Below are 21676 nucleotides of genomic sequence, written 5' to 3'. Positions count from 1 at the left end.
CAAAGTTGGCACAGCTACTTCGAAGTAGCCGGCACGTGTAGACATGGCTAAACACTGCCAAATTAAGTGTAAAATATAATAAGAAAAGCCAAAAAAGATTTTGAGGAACAGTTAGCCATAAATTCAAAAAACAATAGTAAAATGTTTTTTAAGTACATTAGAAGCAGGAAGCCCTCTAAAAAAGCAGTGGGACCCCTGGACAATAGACATATAAAAGGAGCAATCAAGGAAGATAATGCCATTGCAGAGAAACTGAATGATGTCTTTGCTTCAGTCTTCATGGCTGAGGATATTACAGAGGTTCCCAAATCTGAGACATCCTTTGTAGGTGACAAATCTGAGGAACTGTCCCAGACTGAAGTGTCAGTAGAAGAGGTTTTGGAACTAATTGATAAGCTAAACAGTAACAAGTCTCCAGGACCAGATGGCATTCACCCAAGGGTTCTGAAAGAACTCAAATGTGAAATTGCAGAGCTATTAATGGTGGTTTGTAACCTATCCTTTAAATCAGCTTCGGTACCCAATGATTGGAAGACAGGTAATATAACGCCAATATTTAAAAAGGGCTCTAGAGGAGACCCTGGCAGTTACAGACTGGTAAGTCTAACGTCAGTACCGGGCAAATTAGTAGAAACAATAGTAAAGAATAAAATTGTCAGACACGTAGAAGAACATGATTTGTTGGGCAAAAGTCAGCATGGTTTCTGGAGAGGGAAGTCGTGTCTTACTAATCTATTAGAGTTCTTTGAAGGGGTTAACAAACATGCAGACGGGGGGATCCAGTGGACATAATATACTTAGATTTCCAGAAAGCCTTTGACAAGGTCCCTCACCAAAGGCTCTTATGTAAATTAGGTGGTCATGGGATAGGAGGAAAGCTCCTTTCATGGATTGGAAACTGGTTAAAAGACAGGAAACAAAGTGTTGGAATAAATGGTAAATTTTCACAATGGAGGGGGGTAACTAGTGGTGTTCCCCAAGGGTCGGTGCTGGACCAATCCTGTTCAACTTGTTCATCAATGATCTAGAGAAAGGGGTAAGCAGTGAGGTGGCAAAGTTTGCAGATGATACCAAGCTGTTCAGGATAGTCAAAACCAAAGTAGATTGTGAAGAACTTCAGAAAGATCTCAGCAAACTGAGTGATTGGGCAGCAAAATGGCAAATGAAATTTAATGTGGGCAAGTGTAAGGTAAAGCACATTGGGAAAAATAACCCCAATTATACATACAATGTGATGGGGGCAAATTTAGATACAACAGATCAGGAAAGGGATCTTGGAATTATAGTGGATAGTTCTCTGAAAACATCCACGCAGCGTGCAGCGGCAGTCAGTAAAACAAATAGGATGTTAGGAATTATTAAAAAATGGGTAGAGAGTAAGACGAAGAATATCATACTTCCCCTATATAAAACTATGGTATGCCCACATCTTGAGTACTGCATGCAGATGTGGTCTCCTCACCTCAAAAAAGATATACTGGCATTAGAAAAAGTTCAGAAAAGGGCAACTAAAATGATCAAGGGTTTGGAAAGGGTCCCATACGAGGAGAGGCTAGAGAGACTGGGACTTTTCAGCCTAGAAAAGAGGAGATTGAGGGGCAATATGATAGAGGTATATAAAATCATGAATGGTGTGGAGAAAGTGAATATTGAAAAGTTATTTACTTGTTCCCATAATATAAGAACTAGAGGACACCAAGGCTACGTCTACACATGCCCCAAACTTCGAAATGGCCACGCAAATGGCCATTTCGAAGTTTACTAATGAAGCGCTGAAATGCATATTCAGTGCTTCATTAGCATGCGGGCGGCCACGGCACTTCGAAGTTGACGCGTCTCGCCGCCGCGCGTCTCATCCCGACGGGGCTCCTTTTCTAAAGGACCCCGCCTATTTCGAAGTCCCCTTATTCCCATGAGCTGATGGGAATAAGGGGACTTCGAAGTAGGTGGGGTCCTTTTGAAAAGGAGCCCCGTTGGAACGAGACGCGCGGCGGCGAGGCGCGTCAATTTCGAAGTGCCGTGGCCGCCCGCATGCTAATGAAGCGCTGAATATGCATTTCAGCGCTTCATTAGTAAACTTTGAAATGGCCATTTGCATGGCCATTTCAAAGTTTGGGGCATGTGTAGACATGGCCCAAATGAAATTAATGAGTAGTAGGTTCAAAACTAATAAAAGAAAATTTTTCTTCACACAGCGCACAGTCAACCTGTGGAACTCCTTGCCGGAGGAGGCTGTGAAGGCCAGCACTCTAGCAGAGTTTAAAAAAGAGCTTGATAAATTTTTGGAGGTTAGGTCCATAAACGGCTATTAGCCAAGGGTAAAGTATGGTGCCCCTAGCCTTTAGTCAAAGGCTGGAGACAGATGGCAGGAGACAAATCGCTTGATCATTGTCTTCGGTTCACCTCCTCTAGGGCACCTGGCACTGGCTGATGTCGGCAGACAGGATGCTGGGCTAGATGGACCTTTGGTCTGACCCAGTATGGCTGTTCTTATGTTCTTATACACAAGAATGTACAAAGAAGTATCTGGCCACTCATGCCAGGGATGTGGATGTCTGAGAGGCACACCATGCATCTGTGATTTCCAGGCTATGACCCCCTTTTGATTCTTCAGTGTCCATCCAGACAGACATTTGAAACATGGAAACTCCCTGAGAATCTACAACCACTTCCATGGATGTTGTGGGAAAGGGTCTGCTAAGAACCTCTGGCCATGCTGGATTTCAGGGTTGTAGAGGAATCCCCTAGTGCAGCATTTCTCTCATTGGGGGTCCCAACCCAAAAAGGGGTGGCAAGGTGAGTGCAGGAGGGTCACTCATAGGGTCACCATCTGTTTGGGATTTCACAACCACGACCTCCTCTTCAGTCCTCTGATCACTGTCCAAGTGGACTTACTCCCTCAGAACCCTCGGATGAATTAGGTCCAGGCCCATGGATTTATGTACGTTTAGCTTTTTTAGATTGCTCCTAACCTGTTCTTTCCCCACCAAAGTTTGTCCACCTTCATCCCACAGTGCATCATTTATCGCATTAGTCTGGGAGCTGTCCTTGTCCGTGAAGACAGAAGCAAAGAAATAATTAAGTACTTCAGCTTTCCCTACATCATCTGTCACTGGGTTACCTCCCTCATCCAGTAGGGGCCCCACGCCTTCTCTGATCACCTTCTTCTTGCTAACATGCCTGTAGAAACTTTTCTTGTTATCCTTCACGTTCCTTATGAGTCGCCAATTCCAGTTGTGATTTCGCCTTCCTGATAACTGCCCTGCATTCTCAAGCTGTACATTTATATCCCTCCCTAGATATCTGTCCAAGTTTCCACTTTTTGTAAGCTCCCTTTTTGTGCCTAAGTTTTTGAAGGATTTCCCCAGTAAGCCAGTCTGGTCTCCTACCATATTTACTTCTCTTGCTGCACATCGGGATGGGTTCTTTCTGTGCCTTCAACAGGGCTTCCTTAAAATATTGCCAGTTTTACTGGACTCCTTTTCCCTTCATGGTAGCATCCCAGGGGATTCTGCCCATCAGGTTCCTGAAGGAGTCAAAGTCTGCTTTCCTGAAGTCCAAGGTGTATAATTTACTGCTCTCTTTCCTTCCTGTGGTCAGGATCCTGAAATCTACCATCTCATGATCACTGCTTCCCAGGTTGTCACCTACCTTTACCTTCCCTATTAGTTCCTCCCTGTTTGTAAGCAGTGGGTCGAGCCGCGCATGATACTGATACAGATACAGATACACTCCCTCTCAGGGGAATCCTCTTTTTTGAAAGTTCAGATATGGTAGCCCTAAGTTTGAGAACCTCTGCACGAGATCCTATGTGTTTCAAAGAGCCTGGAAATAGAGATTGTCTATTTAGATAAGTGCTAACACGTCTCTCTCTCCCTGTGAGTTCCTCGCAAGCATGCAGAAATACAAATAAGCCTATCTTTCCAGTTGTTTTCATCTTAGCTTGCAGGCAAAACAGTCTCAATAACTCAGAGGGTTCATTGTTTGCTTGTTTGAAGTGGGAGTGTTGTATGTGTGTGAAAAATAAATTGAAGAAAAGATGAAACCATCTTTGTGGTTTTGTTAGGATGCCCTGGGTCCAACCAGCCAATCTGTGCTCCCCCCCCTCCACAGGCTAGTACTGGATTATCCAGTGACTTTCCATCTCCCCCTTATAGATGGGGGACAGAGATGTGAAAGCTTGCCCAAGATCAGTGGCAGAGCTAGGAAGACTGAACCACAGCTGTCCTGACACCTGCTATCTCTCCCTACACCCCCATAGCTGGGGGTGGAACCCAGGTGTCCTGAGGCCACCTCATGCTCTAGCCCCACACTCCTAGCGAGGACCCCTCTTCTGCAAGGAAGACCCCCTCTGCCTGTTGCTTCACACAAGCTCCCAGGAGGGCAGCCCTTACGTGGCAGAAACCACCAGCTAGAGGTCGCCCCTCGACAGGCACCAACACCTGCCGCCTCCAGGTCCCAGCATGCAACGCTCCGCCGTGAGTGAGAGGGACCCGCGGGACTACGCTTCCCAGCATGCAACACGTCCTCCTGACCCGCGCGGCCCGAGGGGTAGCGCGTTGCGAGCTGGGGAGTGTAGGCCCGCGGGGCGTTCCCGCACGCAGAGTCCCGGAGCTCCGCCCCCCGCTCGCCCCGCCCCCTGCCCTGCCGCCGGGTGTCCCGTGCCCTCCGCTGAAGACGGAAGCCGAGGAGGAGGGAGAGCAGCGGCGGGATGGGGGACTCCAAAGTGAAGGTGGCGGTGCGGGTCCGTCCCATGAACAGGAGAGGTGAGAGCCGCCCAGCCCCGGGCAGGGGGAGACACCCAATGCCCCCCTCTCCCGCCAGCGGTGGGGACCGACCTTGTACCCAGCCCCTTGGGGGGCACCGACCAGCCCCCCCAACTCCCCGCTGAGGCAGAGGCACTGACCAGCACCACTCCCAGCCCCTGAGGGAGCGACACCGGCTGACACTGCTTCTGCCTCTTTGTGGGGGGGGGGGCGCTGGCCAGCTGCCCACCTTCCCCCGAGTCCTCGCTGGGGGACAGGCACTTTGACACCGTTCCCAGCCCCTTGAGAGGAACTGATCAGTCCTCCCCTTGCTGGGTGGGTGGGGGGACACGGAGTGATACTTCTCCCAGCCTGTCGGGAGGCACTGACCAGCCCCCCCCCCCCCCCCCCCGCAGGGGGAGAGAGACCCACCACCACGGCTTCGTGTCCCTCACGGGGGTGGGTGCACTGAGCTGCACCCATCAATCAGCTCTTGCTGGGGGAGGGGCACGGACTGACACTGCTCCCAGTCTCTTCTTAGCTTCCCCTCACCCCACCCTCTGGGATGGGAGAAACACTGAGAATGACTGGACACCCCCCCCACCCCCGTTCTGGAGGGGGGAGAGAGGCATTGGCTGATCCCATCTCCCAGCCATACATCCCCCCCCTTCCTGAGGGGAGAGAGAGATTTCCAGACACCCCCAACCCCGCCTTTGCTGAGGGGGAGAGGCAGTGAGTGACACCCCCAATGTGCCACCACCTCCCACTGAAGGTGGAGAGGGAGCAACTGATGGACACACTTGAGGCTGTGGGAGAGAGACTTTCCCCCCAAACCTCCCCCTGGCTGGGGAATAGTGATCATCTCCCTATTGCTCCCACGTACATATCTCTTGTTGATGCGGGGGAGACACAGGCTGACTGATGCCACACAATAAACTGGGGTGGGGAGAAAGGCCCATCTACCCTAAAGCTCACTGAAGAGCTGGTGAGAGCCAGAAATGAGCAGCGTGAGGGGAGGGGTTCACGCTACCACCTAAGAGAGATTGTAACCCACACACCTATCTCTGTGCGGTTAACTGTCCCATGTAGTGGTACCTAGACCTCTTCACAGAGAAAGGATGTGTCCTCTACAGTTGAAGCTGAGAGCCACCTGGCCTTCAGCTCAAGCTGTAGAGGGGCCTGCACTAAGCTCCAGAAGTCTCAGGTTTGAGTCTACCTTTGAGCAGTTACAAGATGCACACAGGGAGGCTGGTAGCAGCACCAGAATGCAGGAGGAACTGCCCCTGTTGCTGTGGACGGTGAATAGGCTTAAGCTGCCTTCTCACAGAAGTTACCCATAACTCTCTCTTCCTGTCTCCTCAGTTAATTCATGTCCTCCCTGTTACTACCCATGTTTCTTTCCATTATGATTGTCATTCCTTCTAAGGTCTCCCTGCTCTCCCCTCTTTCTCTCTTTTTCCTGTTTCCATAACATCCCCCACCTCTTGCACCCATCTCCTTCTTTGTCTCTTTTCCTTCCCAGTGTCCTCCCCTTTCATTCTCCCTTTCCCCCATCAGCTTTCCCTTCCACTTAATGACTCCCTCAGCTCACATACACACCCTCACATAAAAACAAGTAGTCTGGAAGCACCTTAAAGACTAACCATTTTATTTATTAGATAACGTGCTTTTGTAGATAAGACGCATTACATCAGATTTGGAGCAAAAACAAGAATCCAGGGTCTATATGGGGGAGCAAGGGGAGAGGGGAGAGAGTGGGAGAGGAGGAGAGTCACCTGTCATTAATAGGACCTGTAGAAGTGAATGTGACCCCAAGTATCCCAGACTATGGGAATGTGAGGATAAAAACAGCTGGAAGAGGATGTATGAATTGATGAAGGAAATCTTAAAAATAAAACATACATATGCAGTGTATTAGTTATAGTCAGGGTATTTTTCTTGTATTTTACTGTGGTTTTTTCAAACAGAAAAATTCAGATATTGCAGCTAGTTGAGAAACAAGTGCACAAAAGGGAAAAAAAAGTCAGGAATATATTAAGGAGATATACATACATGCAGTATGACAATAAAACATTTCTGATGCTCCTGAAACTTAATGTAAGGAGCAATGAGGTAATGCTAGGTTCGTGTACTGCTGAAGTAAATTAGGGTTGCTCCTTTTAAAGTTGCAAGCAAGGTATGTGTTATGCAGCTTTAAAGTCTGATTGTCTTAGGGCTCGTCTTCTGGTAACACTTTAAAAGTTCCTGTGGTTTTGGTTTTTTGTGTTGTGTTTTTTTTTTTTAAAACTAAACCTCAAGGCAAGACCATGACTTTTAAAATCCTGTGTTGTAATTTGCACTTAATTTTTAGTAATAGTAGTATGAATCTTGGGAGGCTTTTGGATGTGAAACAAGAAATCGTCTGAATTCTTCTGAGTTTGATTGCACATGACCCTCCACCATAGGAGAGTATAAAATATAAACCTGTTGACTGAATGTGTAGATTCTTGGTCTCAGAGGCAGACTGACTGTGGATATTTAACCTTTGAAGCATTCTTGGTATCTGCATCCTTTTATTCTCTTTGGACTGTAAATTCCTCAGGGTAGGAAGCTTTCAGATCTAGATCTATAAGATAGAACACATATCTGTGTTACACTTTTAGGCATTGAGTAAATACATAGTAATATAGCTAATGGGAGTTTGATTGGACCCCTTTGTGAATAAATATATCTGCTTCCTTGCAAGGAAGTTTTACCACATTAACTTCTTGCATTGAAACTGGTGTTTGAGTAAACATCCTGTGGTCCACGCAAGTTGCTCTTTTGTTGCACCTTGTCTGAATTTGCAACCTTATACTGTAAGCTTGTTTAATTTCAATTAATTCTGTGGAACTGGCTGACATGAATGAGACCCTGATGGTGTTCTCAGCAAGAACCATATCTTTGGGCCTTTAGTACTTACCCTAAATGGAACTCTGAACTTGTTTGGAGTGCAGCCAAAGTACCTTATAACATTATTACTATTCACAGCTTTTTGTCTTCAGTTGAATAGAAATATGTTGAACTCTTCGTTCTAATGTAGTTCTTTTTACTAAAGAATATTCATAAATTCTCAGTTTCATCATTAAGCCCCTACTAAACTCACAGTCCATGTTGGTCAGTTTCATGGTGAGAAGATTGTAAATTTCATGATTTCAGCTACTCAAATCTGAAATTTTAGGGTGCTGTAATAATAGGGGAACTGACCCAAAAAGAGTTGGTGAGGAGCGGGGGTTGCAGTATTTCTACCTTTACTTCTCTGCTTTCAGAGCTGAGCAGCTGAAGAGATGTGGCTGCTGTTCGGGATTTCAGCTCTGAAGGCAGAGCCACTACCAGCAACAGTGCAGAAATAAGGACTGCATTTACTTCTGTGCTGCTACCTGCAGAGCTGGTCCCTCCATCAGCAGCTGCCATTTTCTATCCACCCAGCTCTTAGGGAAACAGTGCAGAAGTAATGGCAGCATGATATATTGTTGCCACCCTTACTGCTGTATTGCTGCTGGTAAAGTGTTGTTTGGGCACAGCTGGGAACCTGGCCCACAGCCATCACTCTCCATCAGCCCAGCTCTGAAAGCAGTGCAGAGGTCACTGTGGCATGTGACCCATCCTAAAATAACCTTATGATCCCTTCACAACTCCATTTTTGATCAGGAAGCCCAGTTTGAGAAATGCAGATCTCCCCTATGAAATCTGTGTAATATATCATGGGGAAGACCAGATTTCACAGTCCTTGATGCATTTTTCCAGGCCCTGAATTTGGTAGGGCCCTAGTCATCATACAGGTTTTATATACCAATCTGTAACTTCAAATGCAGTAACATTTATTTGTTTGTAAGGTAGTTAGGGTGATGTTTGACTTCACTTCATAAGTGTGTGATGTGATCCAGTTAAATATCAGCTAGACCTATACAAACAAATAAGAGAAAACTAATGACTGAAAATTTGAGCTCTCTAAGTTTTTTTACACTTTTGTCTTAAAGTTTATTTTTCATTCCATATAGCATTGGCAGATGCACTAAATGTGATTCATATATAAATCTTGTCAGTTATCTAGTGATGTACTATACCTATATATTAGTGTAGAAGAATCTTAACTATAGCCTACCGTTGTTCGTCTTCACTATAACCTAAGATGGCTTAGTGATCTCTGCTTCATATTTGACGTACCTAGATTTCCTGAACCAGTGTGTTTAAATCTGTTATATTCACTTAAACCTTCCTCTTTCCAAGGTAGGTAAACTAAATACAACCCAATTTGTTGAAGGTAAATAAAAAGGATTCTTGCATCAGCTTGTATTTTAAGACCTTTTCAAGAGAAGGAATTTTCGTGAGTGTCCTTGCTGTATATTTTCCACTATTCTACAATGTGCTGTGCACCAACTATCTGTTGCCTCTGCTTTGGAGATGGTTGCGTTTCCACTATGTTTCGAATATGTGATTACTGTTCACAGCTCTGGATGGAAGGTACTACAGACATATAAATGATACATCTGAGAAATGACTATCAGAGGGGTAGCCAAGTTAGTCTGTATCTTCAAAAACAAGAAGTAGTCCTGTGGCACCTTATAGACTAACAGATATTTTGGAGCATAAGTGGGTCTTAGCCCATGAAAGCTTGTGCTCCAGAATATCTGAGAATTGAAATTTGATGCGTGGTTAATCTTACTGTTATAACTAGTTTAATAAATGAAGTGGTACAGGTCACATCTTGATGACCGTGTGTGAAGCATAGCCGATTTTACACCCATTATTCTTTAAAAGTGAATAGTTGTAGTATATTAATGCTTAACTCTCACAGTGTAAACAATAATAGATTTGGGAACCACTCTGGCAAACTATGCTGTGACACATAGATAAAGTATGTGGTTCTATGTTTGTTTCAGCTTGCTTAAAATACAATTACATAACTGAGAAATGTTTGTAACACCTTGGGTGTGCTCAGCATTTACTCTCAAAGAGGAACAGTAATCCTGAGTAGGGCTCAGAATTTTGTCAGAGATATTTTTAGTAAAAATCATGGACAGGTCATGAGTGATAAACAGATATTCACAGATGACCATGGCATGCCTGTGGTTTTTATTAAAAAATATGCCAGGCAAAATGGGGAGGGAGGAAGGAATGTTCAGCACCCACAGGGACTGGGAGCTCTGGGACCTGCCCATTGTGGCTGGGCTACTGTGGAAGGACCCCTCTGCTCCCTGCAGGAGCTGGGAACTTTGGGGTCCCCATGTTGCCCAGTGGCTAGGAGCTGCTGGAGGCCTGCTGCTGAGAGCTGTTGGGCTGCTTGCTGAGAGCTCCAGCCCGAGGAAGAAAATGTCACAGATTCGATGGCTTTGTTTCCCTCCCTGACATAATCATAATGTTAATTCTGAGCAATTGCTGTTGAGTCAAATGTGTCGACTGTAAAAGGAAAATAATTTGTTAAGCTAAGTGAATGTACTCTTATACCTAGTTTTGAGATTAGGTTGATGTTTTGGCTTCACATTTACTTGATTGTTTTGAGGTCAACCAATGATTAGATAGTCTAAGTGCTAAACACTATTAAAATTGGTTTCTGGTTGTTTATGGGAAAGTAAATACCACTGCATTAACATTTAAGTGTAACTTTTAAGCAATCATTTCTTCAGTGGAGCAGAGAAGTTAGGTATGTGCATCATACTACCACAGCACTGCTTGGTGGGTCAGAAACTCTTCAGGCTAATTCATTTACTTTAAAATATCTGTCCACTGAACTGTATTTGCAGCAGCAAAAATATCTGTAAGAAAGAACGCGCAAGCACATGGAATGCTTTTATGAAGAACATTTGTTTGACTTCCTTCTTCTGGTATAGCCTATCGAACAGCAGAAGACAAAAGGAACACTGAAGATAGGTTTTGAACAAGCTGTCATTAATTTTCATGATGTGCATGTGTGCTGTGTGCACAAGTGTCTGATTTATGACTTACCCAGCTGATGTGCTAGCAACAGTGTTATGCTTTTCATGATACATTCATAGATATTCAACAATCTGTAACTATTGCAAATTCAAAAATTTGTGAATTGTACTTTCACATTTATGTGACAGAGGAAACTTGAAAGGGTTGTCTAGAATGAAAGGGCTGTTAGGTTGAAAGGATATATCTTAAATCACACTGCTGTCTGTTGAAAATGAGTTGCTACCAGGAATGTCTGTTTGCCATAACTTTACTTAGACTTTTTTTCTCTTAATTTTTCCTTTGACAGTTGACAGTGAGTTAAACCTTTGTACTCCGAGTGGAGCATAGGTCACTTACAAGTCTCCTCCACTTCACTCTGTCTCAAGACAAAACTTCTAGATGACTCCTGGAATACCCCAGTTGTTGTCCTTCAGTCTTGTAGATCTTCTCCATATTGTCTAATGTCTTCCTCTTTTGCGTTTGCCTTGGGTTTTCCATATGAGAGCTTCATGGACTATGCTGGATGATGGTTTTCTGAGAGTGCGACCTAGCCACCCCTACTTTCTTCTTTTGATTTGAATGTCAATTGGTTCTTGCCCTGCTCTGTGCCAAAGCTCCTCATTTGTGACAAAATCTTGCTGTTTGATGTGAAGGATGTATCTCGGGCATCTGTTTATGAATGTATGTAGCTTGTGATTTGAAGACATTTTAGAATGCCAGGTCTTGCATCCATACAAGAACACACTGTTCACGCTTGTGTTGAAGATCCGCAGTTTTGTGTTCACAGATATTATTTGTGAACTCCATATGGGATGGAGAGTCTTGAAAGCAGCTGTTGCTTTCCCTATCCTGGCACTGAAATCCTTGTCTGTTCCTCCTTCTCTGCCCATAGTACTCCAAGTAGATGAACTGCTCCACATCTTCCTGGTCGTTCCCTCCTAGTGTGATGGTGCTGTTGTTGGACTGGTTGATTTTCATTGTCTTGGTCTTTCCCTTGTTGATGATCAGTCCAGTCATTGAGAAAATTTGACAGTGCTTTTTGTATAATCAGTTGGTTTTCCTTTTGTGTCTTTCACATAGGAAAAGGAAGAAGTGACTTTTTAGATTTTCCTAAAACATCAAAAAATGACAGAGGATATGTGATATCTGAATGTAGGGAAAAAAAGGTGCTTCTTTAAAGATTTTGAAAATGTGTTTTTGTGTTAAGATTTCAAAATTTAAAAAAATACATTCAAAACTTTTCACATTGAATGCTTTTTAGTTTTCTGTATTTTTCACAGCTTGGGCAGACTTTAGTTAAAAAAAGAAAAAAAAGGTAACTTCATGTTTCGGTTGTCATGCAATAGCAACAGATCCAAACATACAGTTGTAAACTGTGCAGGGCAAGGATAATCTGTTTTAAAAAGGAAAAAAAGAAATTTTACTGACACTTTAAAAAAATAAGGTGAAATTTCTATTGGTCTCAAAATTTGTGAAAACTTACTTTGAACTTTTATAGTTCGGGCCAAATTTGACCTTGCAGTGTTGCATAAAAGGTTTAGTTAACTATATAGTTAATACCATTTTCTTGTTTCATAGTTCTCATCTTTCAGTTATTCACTGTTTGAAACCACATAAAATACACCTTTTAGTGTTTATAGCCAACAGAGGTCCTTAGTAATTGAAATTATTGTTTTAAAGCTCAGTGGTTTGTGGATTGGCCTGCTAAACCTGAGGTTGTGACTTCAGTCCTTAAGGGGGGCATTTAGGGATCTGGAGCAAATAGATTTAAAAAAAAAAAAGGGGGGAGGATGGTGCTTGGTCCTGCCAAGAGGGCAGGGGACTAGAATTAATGACCTCCTGAGGTCCCTTCCAGTTCTGAGATGTGATGTGTATCCCAAGTCTTGACCAGCATTTTGATAAATTGCAGGTGTACAAGTTTTTTTTTCATACATCACCTTTCCTTCACCATTATCCCAAAACATTTATTTTTAGAAATTGTATATTTGTCTGCCATCGAATTATAGCCACCTCAGAGGCAGCTGTTTAAAAACTCTTCACATCAGTATGTACATGCTGAACTTCTCTAGTGTGGCATCTTTGGGAGTTGATCAGTGCTGAAGCAGAAAATTTAATGAACTATAGGAGGTCAATGTTCTCTAGCTGCATTACGAACACTTTCACTGCTTACTCAGCTCTTAGAAGACAGTCGGGTTAAATTAGAGCTAAATAACAACACAGAAGGCTGAAAGTCAGGACTTATAGTTGTAAACAACCCTTATGGGACACCGGGAAACTTGGCTACACACACAAGTGGACCTACAGCTAACTAAAATCGTGCTGGGACATGGAGGTTGCCAGCCGGCCAGTGCCAGACTGAAGTGGTTCAACCTGCAGTAGCTTAGAAATTTCCAAGCATGGCTGATTTCTTGGGTCTCAGATCCAATCTATAAAATCCCCTGAAAGTCATATCTGTCTTAGAACTGGTAGATTAGGGATGAGCCTAAAGGGGTGCTTTTTCCTACAAAACTCAAAGTGAAATTGGACATTCAGTTCCTTAATTTTCACCCTTATGAAAAGGTAGAGTTTATATAACCCACACTAATATTGCCAACTTTCTTCTCTGGCAGACCCCATGTCCTGGAGGTCTCTACCCCAGCCCTTGTTTTGCCTCTCCTCTGAGGCCCTGTTCGCTTTGTCCTGCCCTACGTCCATTGCTCTTTCTCCCCACCCTTGCTCATTTGCTTGTTTTTACCAGGCTGGGGTAGAAGGTTGGAGTGCAGAGGGATGGGGATGAGGGATCTGATGTCAAGCTAGGGGTGAGGGATTTGGAGTGCAGGAGGGTGGCCTGGGCTGGGGCCAAAGGATTATTAGCCTCTGAAAGCTGCAGAGCCAACACTGGGAGCAGGTTGCGGAGCACCCTGAATACCTCTATGCATAGGAGCTGGCTGAGGGACATGCTGCTTAGAGCCATGACAAGCAGTGTGCCTGCCTTAGCCCCACTGTGCTGCTGAGTGGACTTCCCAGAGCTGCAGAGGTTCCTTTTTGACTGGGCATTCTAGTTGAAGACTAGACACCTGGCAACCCTACCCTACAAGCTCTTCGGGCTAGTCACAAGAATAAAAGCATAAAGCCTGTGTGTGCAGTCTCTGACCAAGATTCATAAAGCTTCCCAAGGAGCTGATCTCCTTAGGTGAAGCCTCATTACCATGCAGCTCCTCAGGTCTTCAGGACTTGGGCTCTTCTAATGACTTTCAGAAATTGAGTCTCCCTTCCTGCACACCTTGGAGGAATCAAGGGAAAGGTGGGGAGAGAGGAAATGCCCATCATCCTCCTTCATGACCCAGATACACAGGAGAATATATTTTTAAAAAAAAATATATTCAAGATGAAGGTTACACACTGGCATGTATGAGTGGTTTGTACACGTATCTAAAAGTTAGCATGACTGTTAAACACCTGATGTAAGTCCAAAAGGTAAATTTGGATAGGGACAAAGATAGTTTTCATCTCTTGTGTTCAGAATAGATGTCCCCATTCACATGCTCTGCAGTTCTGAAATAGGATTTAGTTACGTTGTAGTAAGTATTTTCCAAGATTGAGAATTTGAGACTTCATATTTTCCAAAAGTAGTCAGCCTATTAATTACTGTAGCCTTGTATTATTCCTCTGCCTTCACTGAAACAAGGGGTGGTTGGTTGTGCTTATTCTGTTAATGCTGGATCTTGTACCAGTAGATCTGACAGCATTAACCAGCATTACCAAAGCCAGGTAACAAGCAGTCTTGTAACATGTTCAAGACTAACAAATGGTCTTACCCACAAAAGCTCATTACCTAATAAGTTTGTTAGTCTTGAAGGTGCCATAGGATTGCTTGTTGTTTGCGGAAGCTGCAAAGTAACATGGCTTCCCCTCTGAGACTAAACCCGAGTAGTCAGTCAATTGTCTTTGTTTTTAAAAAATCTTAAGAATGGCTTAAAAATCATGAGGCTTTTTGAAAAAATGAGTGTTTGCTATTTGCATTCCACTGTCTGAGCCTTCAGGATGCATTTAGGTCACATTCAGTTTTTTCTAAACACATCCACTAGTGCTAGCAACTTTCTCCTTATTCCATTAAGGCGTCCACTTTCATATTGGACTACTCTCAAGACAGGTTGGGTAGGTAACCTAAATGTCCTTAATTTCACCTTCCAACATATCGAATGATGTGTAATTGTTTATTGAGGTCCTGTTTGACTGCCTAACACATACCAATCTGTCTGCAGAATCTCTCACGCAGAGATGGCTTTACAGTATCTTTGTAATAATCAGCAAACGGTTTGTATCATATGGGCTAAACCTGCTGGCATGGTTTTTTCCTTCCTTTCTCCTGGTTTTGAGGAGCTACTCCATCTTGCTTACAAACTTGCTGAATATACTTCCCAAACTCATCTCTCTGTTTCGTTGAGTGGGCACAGAGCCCCAGAAAGGAAGCACTTCATTGCATTTAATCGCATTGGCTAGACAAAGACACTTGGCTCCAAACACAATGTTGGTAGACCTTCTGTTCAAGGCTGTGTTGAACGTAGATTCTCTTGTTCTTGTTTGTGCTTTACATGAGCAATGTAAATATATCTAGTAATTTTGAGGAATAAGCTGCTTATTAAAATTCTTGGACTGCAATTACTAACTAACCAGACCATGAACATTTGGCGTGTCACCACTCTAGAGCAGTGGTTTTCAACCAGTTTGCCGTGGCACACTTGTGTGCTGTGAGAACTGTCCAAGAGTGCCGTGAAGTCTTGCCAATTTTCCCTCCTCGCTGCTCTTTGCAGAGCCTCTGCAGGAGAGCCTGTGCAAAGAGCCACTGTATGGGGAGACTGAGAACTCTGCGTCAGGCAGAACTGCTGCAAGGGAAAAGGAGCCCATTCACCCAGGGAGGCTGCTGAAATGTTGCTTCCTGGCGCGAGCGAACTGGTGGGTAGCCCTCTGCCCCCATCTTGTAGTAAGGGGAGAGGGAGAGAGGAAGGGAGCCTGTTGTAGCTGGGATGCGGTTTCAATGCTGCCTCCCAGGTCCAATGGGCAGGTGGGAAGGGGAGCCTGTTCTCTAGAGCCACCGTCCCCCCCCCATCCCCTACATGTAATTGAGCACACTTCACCAGTAAGACTGTAGCCAACAATAAATGTAATAAATGTGATGTTTATGAACAACCAATTCATCGGAAGAAAATGGGTGTCCTGTGGACTTGTTTGTGTCATTGAAGTGTGCTAAAAAGGTTGGGAACCACTGCTCTAGAGCATAGATATAAACTCAGTTAAACTGACAGTACTGTATAATAATGGTAGGCAAACCGACTGTCAGAGCCTAGAAGTTAAAATTAACATGAGAAGCTTCAGAAAGTTGCCTAGTTGAAAATCTTTCAGAACAAAACTAGTCTGCTTTTTACTGGTGCTTTATATAGTGTGCTAGAAGGGAACAATTATCGGGTTGAGTCACATTAGGTTAATTGCAGGTCATGCTCTACAACCAAAATCTAGCTTTGATACCCTTGCACTTTGGCATTTTTGTGCTTATTCATGGGATGACAAAGACATAGGTCAGTCTTTCATACATATGTGACATAAGCTTTTTAATTTTTTGTGATAAAGTAAAAAAAAAAATCTATTCATAGATATTTACGTGAAAATGGAAAATGGAAAAAAAACCCTGCTTCTGTATTGTTTTTTGCAGTGTCCAAAAGTGTGTTAGGTGCTTTGCAGAAAAACTTGAAACACATAGTTCTTGCCTCAGAGTTTACATTTGAGATAAAATAAAAAAAGCTGTCATGTAGTGTTTTAAAGACGAACAAAATAATTTATTAGGTCATGAGCTTTTGTGGGGCAGACCTTCTGAAGAAGTGGCTCTGCCCCATGAAAGCTCATCACCTAATAAAGTATTTTGTTCATCTTTAAAAGCGCTACATGACTATTTTGTTTTTTGAAGATACAGACTGACATGGCTACCTCTGTGTGACTACCAAAACAAAAAGCAGTCAAGTAGCACTTTAAAGACTAGCAAAATAGTTTATTAGGTGAGCTTTCGTGGGACAGATCCACTTCTTCAGACCATAGCCAGACCAGAACAGACTCAATATTTAAGACACAGAGAACCAAAAACAGTAAGCAAGGAGGACAAATCAGAAAAAGATAATCAAGGTGAGCAAATCAGAGAGTGGAGAGGTGGGGGGGAAGATCAAGAATTAGATTGAGTTAAGTATGCAGATGAGTCCCTATAGTAACTCAGAAAGTTCCCATCATGATTTAAACCATGTGTTAAAGTTCTGGTCAGAAGAAGTGGGTCTGTCCCACGAAAGCTCACCTAATAAACTATTTTGCTAGTCTTTAAAGTGCTACTTGACTGCTTTTTGTTTTGATAGTGTATAGACTAGCACGGCTTACTCTCTGTTACTATTCTCTGACTACATTTGAGATAGCAATGAAGGGTCCTGTGGCACCTTGCAGACTAACAGAAAAGTTCTGAGCATGAGCTTTCGTGAGCACAGACTCATTTCATGAGATGCTGGTCTTGGAAATCACCGATTTCCAAGACGAGCATCTGATGAAGTGAGTCTGTACGCACGAAAGCTCATGCTCAGAACTTTTCTGTTAGTCTGTAAGGTGCCACAGGACCCTTCATTGCTGTTACAGATCCAGACTAATACGGCTACCCCTCTGATACATTTGAGATGTTACACAAAGAGTGAAGGTGCCAGAAAAGGAGGGAGCACAGGTGGGGATGAGGATTACAGTAAACATGGTTAGTCAGTTTAGGTATGGACACATCTTTGTTATGCAACTAAGGGGTTTTTTAGCATATAAAAGCAAGGATATTCTGTTCAGGTTCTTGCTCAGCATTCATCATAGTACCTGAGCATCTTCCTGAAGTGATTTAAGCAATGAGATTGAGCATATGAGCTGGTGACCCTGCCCCACATCCTCTGTGGCTGCCAACATCACTCCAGGGCCTGGCAACTGCCACAACGCCATCCAAGCCCAGATCATCAAGACTCCGTCAACAACCCTAGGCACTGTCCTACAGGACTCCATTGTGCCAAGCACGGACAGCCTTCTCCTGCCAGACATCATTATCACCAATGAGGACAATAAGGAGGTGATCATGGCGGACATGTCTATCCCATTTGAAAACTGATTGGCGTCATTTTTGTGCTGGCCGCCTCAGGAAAGTTGTCAAATACACCCTTCTGGTGAATTCCCTGAGAGCTCAGGAGTATTTCGTCGAAATCCAGACTCTGCTAATGGGGGTCCTGGGATCACGGGACTCCTAGAACGAATCAGTACTGGAGGCCTGCAGCATTAGCAAAAAGTATGCCTGCCTCATGAGACAGCTGATGGTCTCAGACACCATCCGGTGGTCTTATGATATCTACACAGAACACGTCATGGGCCACCAACAATATCAGGAGGACTAGGACAAGACAATGAATACCTCACAAGACTATGGGTGAGACTCTGTTTCCCCCGTGATTTTTTCTTTCTCCTTTCTCTTTCCTGAACTGGAGGTCAAGGTCCAGAAGAAGAGAACACATAGAAGACCATGCATGGGACTGAGTCAGAGCTATGAAAATTGTGGATTACCTGGGGTTTGGGACGATGGGTATTCAATCTGAACAAGGTCTGGGACTATGGGTGCAGCCAGTGGTGAACATGGAGGACAAGGATGCTACAGAAGAGGACAATGAGGGATGAAGAAGAGAAAATGTCTTAGGTTCTCATATCATCAATGCAACTTTTGTATCTCTGGGGGAGATTGGATTGTTTCTCTCCCCTCCTCTACCCACCACCCACCCCCATAGGCTGAGGTATGATCACCCATTGAGGGGGCATGACCTCGGCAGTCCAGGAGCTCCTTGCCTACCATCTCTCACAGAGGGCCAGGCTCCTTCTCTCCCCTTCTCTCACCCAGTCCAGTTTCTGTGGTGGTTCCACACCTCCCACTCTGGTGGGTCCCGGCTAGGGGCATCACTACCTTTGCTCCCCTGGTGGCCCGGGGCTCCATGGTGACACTGAGAAGGGCCAGACTTGGGGAAAGGCTGGATCCCCTCCCCAGAGCAATCCTATATTCACTCCCTCCCAAATCCATTGGGGGTCACAATAATTGGGCATGTTGTGGGGTGCACAGCTACCCCAATTATAAGATTTTGAAATAACCAAAACCAGTACTCCTACTGTTTAGGGGAGTACCCCCTACTAGCTACTGCCACCTCTCACTCATCCGAATCTGGGGCACTACATATTTCCCCCCTTATATTCACTATGGGTTTCTCAATAAACCACCTGTGTTATCTCCCTCTCTTCCCCACTCCTTCCACCAGAATCTAGGTATGTTACTCACCAGCCACCTAAGAGGCACTGTGTTTATTCTGGGCAATGTGGGCCTTTAGTACTCATTGGTTTCCGGCACCCCATTAACCAATGCAATGGGTATATCCATGCCCCCCACATCCCAAACATCCGCCCCTGAATGCATCATTAGCTTGACTGCTGTTCTAACCTCTGTGTGAGAACTTGGATGTAAACATTCTCTCAATAAAGTATCAATCTGCTGGTGAGTGAGCATCGGTCTTACTTCACTTCTGCCAAAAGTCTGATGTCAGTACTGGAGGTGGGGAGCATTCTCACACTCTTAACAGATGTATTACCTGCACAATGCTTAATACTTGTAGAGGTGTCACCTCACTTGTCTCTAGGTGCACCTGTCTAATACTATACACGCACACAATTTTTTACATAAAATGTTCCTACTAGTTGGTCTTACATCTGCTGGTGTCTCAGTGTAGGCAACTGACATGACATCATCATGTCACAGCAGTGGATAAGTATGTAACTGGAAACTTGCCTCATATTAGGGCTAGTCTGTCACTTTATTAGGGCATGGAACTATGACCAGCAGCAAGGAGAGCAGCCAAAAAGGTACCATGGTAATGATCTCTTCCCTAAAATACATCTCATTGCCTCCAACAAGGCTTAAGCACTGCCTTCATTTTGAGAAAGAATAAATGCTTTTAAATCAGACTAAATCACAATAGAATATCTTTGGCCCTGCAGTTCAGTAATATTTCTGCTTTTTATTATGTGGCTAGTGGGGAAGCTGGTGGCTAGAGGAAGCGATGGAGTAGAAAATGTGGTGCATTAAGAATAGCATTTGACACTTCCTTCTTTCTTTATAGAGCTTGATCTGCACACAAAATGTGTGGTGGATGTGGACACAAACAGGGTTATTCTTCACCCCGTGAACACCAATCTTTCAAAAGGAGATGCCAGGTAAGACTTCTAGTCTAAGAAACACTGGTCTAGTGCATCGGGTATGGACTTAGCAACCGGGGGGATTTTAGTGATCTTGGGCACATTTCTTAAATTCTCCAATAATTATCCCCATCTATAAAATGAGACTAATAATTTGTACCCAGCTCAGTAAGGTATTCTTGAGATCTACAGGTGTTTCTAGAATGAATACTTGTTTACCACCTCCTGGTAACTAATATTTCAACCAATGATTCAATTAGTTAACTCTTAATTTCTTCATTTCTCTACTCCTATGCAGCTTGTGTTGCACATTACAGTAAAAACTCAAGAAGCATGATTTCAATTTGCACTTAACTTGCATTAACGGGAGTTAAGTGCAAATCAAAACTGCCCGCCCCACCTCCAGCTCCTGGCTTGCCTAGCTGAGAGAGCCCTGCACACAGACAGCTGCTTGTGGCATGGGAGAAACCATGGCACAGACAGCTGTGTACTCCCCAGCTGGGAGAGGCCAGGGGCTGCATGGCTGCCCCCTCAGCTGCTCACTCCCCCAGCCAATCCCCCCCCCCCCAATTTATGCAAAGTTCGATTTCCGCAGCAGTTGCTCAAGACGCAGCCGCTATGTAAATCGAGGGATTACTGTACAGCTAATTTCAGAGCAGCACAAAGTCTCATTTTTATAAGGAGGAAACTTTTGCTCATAATTTCTCATCTAACTGTGCTTGTATCTAGCTGGAAAGGGAAAGGATGTGCAGGCGTGTTGGATAGATCTGTTGATGGAGTAGATTCTTAGATATTGAGTGTATTAGATGCATTAGGAATGCTTCACAGAGAAATGGCAGCTGAAAGCAGAGACCAGCTTTCATAGAAAATGTCAAAAGGCCTCCTGATATTTGAAAACTGGGGGTTGTGGCAGGGAAAGTAAACAGCTTAATTCTTGTTTGCTTTTGGTGAGGAAAGGAGAACAGAAAACAAAACGGTATGAAAGAAGGGTGAAGTGTAGAGTGAGAACTGAGAAGGTACTAGTCATGTAACGCTTTAAAGACTAACAAAATAATTTATTAGGATTTAGTAGCTCTTAAGCAGTGGGTCTGCCCCACAAAAGCTCATCACCTAATAAATTATTTTGTTAGTCTTTTGAAGTGCTACATGATTGCTTTTATGTTTTGTGAAGGTACAGACTAACACAGGTACCTCTCTGTAAAAATGTACTGAAAATGATACTGCTAAAGAAGTAACGTTATCCATTATATTATTTAAAAAATAGAACAAAAATAGGTTAAAAAAGTAGACTGATGTTGAGAAGCAAAGTAAAGAATAACGAGTGAGACTGTAGTACTTCACGTTTCAAAAAATTAGCTAATGTTGGGAGGGATAGCTCAGTGGTTTTGCCTGCTAAGCCCAAGATTGTGAGCTCAATCATGAGGGGGCCATTTAGGGATCTGGGACAAATAGATTTAAAAAAAAATAGGGATGGTGCTTGGTCCTGCCAAGAGGGCAGGGGACTGAACTCAATGACCTCCCGAGGTCCCTTCTAGTTCTATGAAGTGCATCTCTCTATATATCAACATTAAATACAATATATAACTATTTAAAATTACAGTGGTTTGGGGATTGTAATGGCACACTAATTTATCCTGGCCAGTAGACTTAGTCTTTGGGTTATTGGATGTCAGTTGAACTTCTAAAGCCCTAAGTGGTATGTGGAAAAGTGAGGCAAGAGTTGATTAAGGAGATGT

General features: G+C 43.8%; 1 protein-coding gene across 3 annotated transcripts in view; it reads left to right on the top strand.

The window, feature by feature from the left end:
- The first annotated feature begins 4644 nt into the window (after positions 1-4644).
- Positions 4645-21676, top strand: part of KIF13B (kinesin family member 13B) — a 214879-nt gene continuing 197847 nt past the window's right edge. For all 3 annotated transcript variants that reach the window (XM_074991473.1, XM_074991471.1, XM_074991472.1), the window contains exons 1-2: positions 4645-4766; positions 19865-19958. In XM_074991473.1, the coding sequence (XP_074847574.1) occupies positions 4712-4766; positions 19865-19958 (149 nt within the window). In that variant the 5' untranslated portion in view covers positions 4645-4711. The remainder of the gene's footprint in view (positions 4767-19864; positions 19959-21676) is intronic.

Source organism: Carettochelys insculpta, chromosome 3 (genome assembly GCF_033958435.1).
Source record: "Carettochelys insculpta isolate YL-2023 chromosome 3, ASM3395843v1, whole genome shotgun sequence".
Classification (NCBI taxonomy): domain Eukaryota; kingdom Metazoa; phylum Chordata; order Testudines; family Carettochelyidae; genus Carettochelys; species Carettochelys insculpta.
This window is presented reverse-complemented; position numbering and strand designations above follow the sequence as displayed.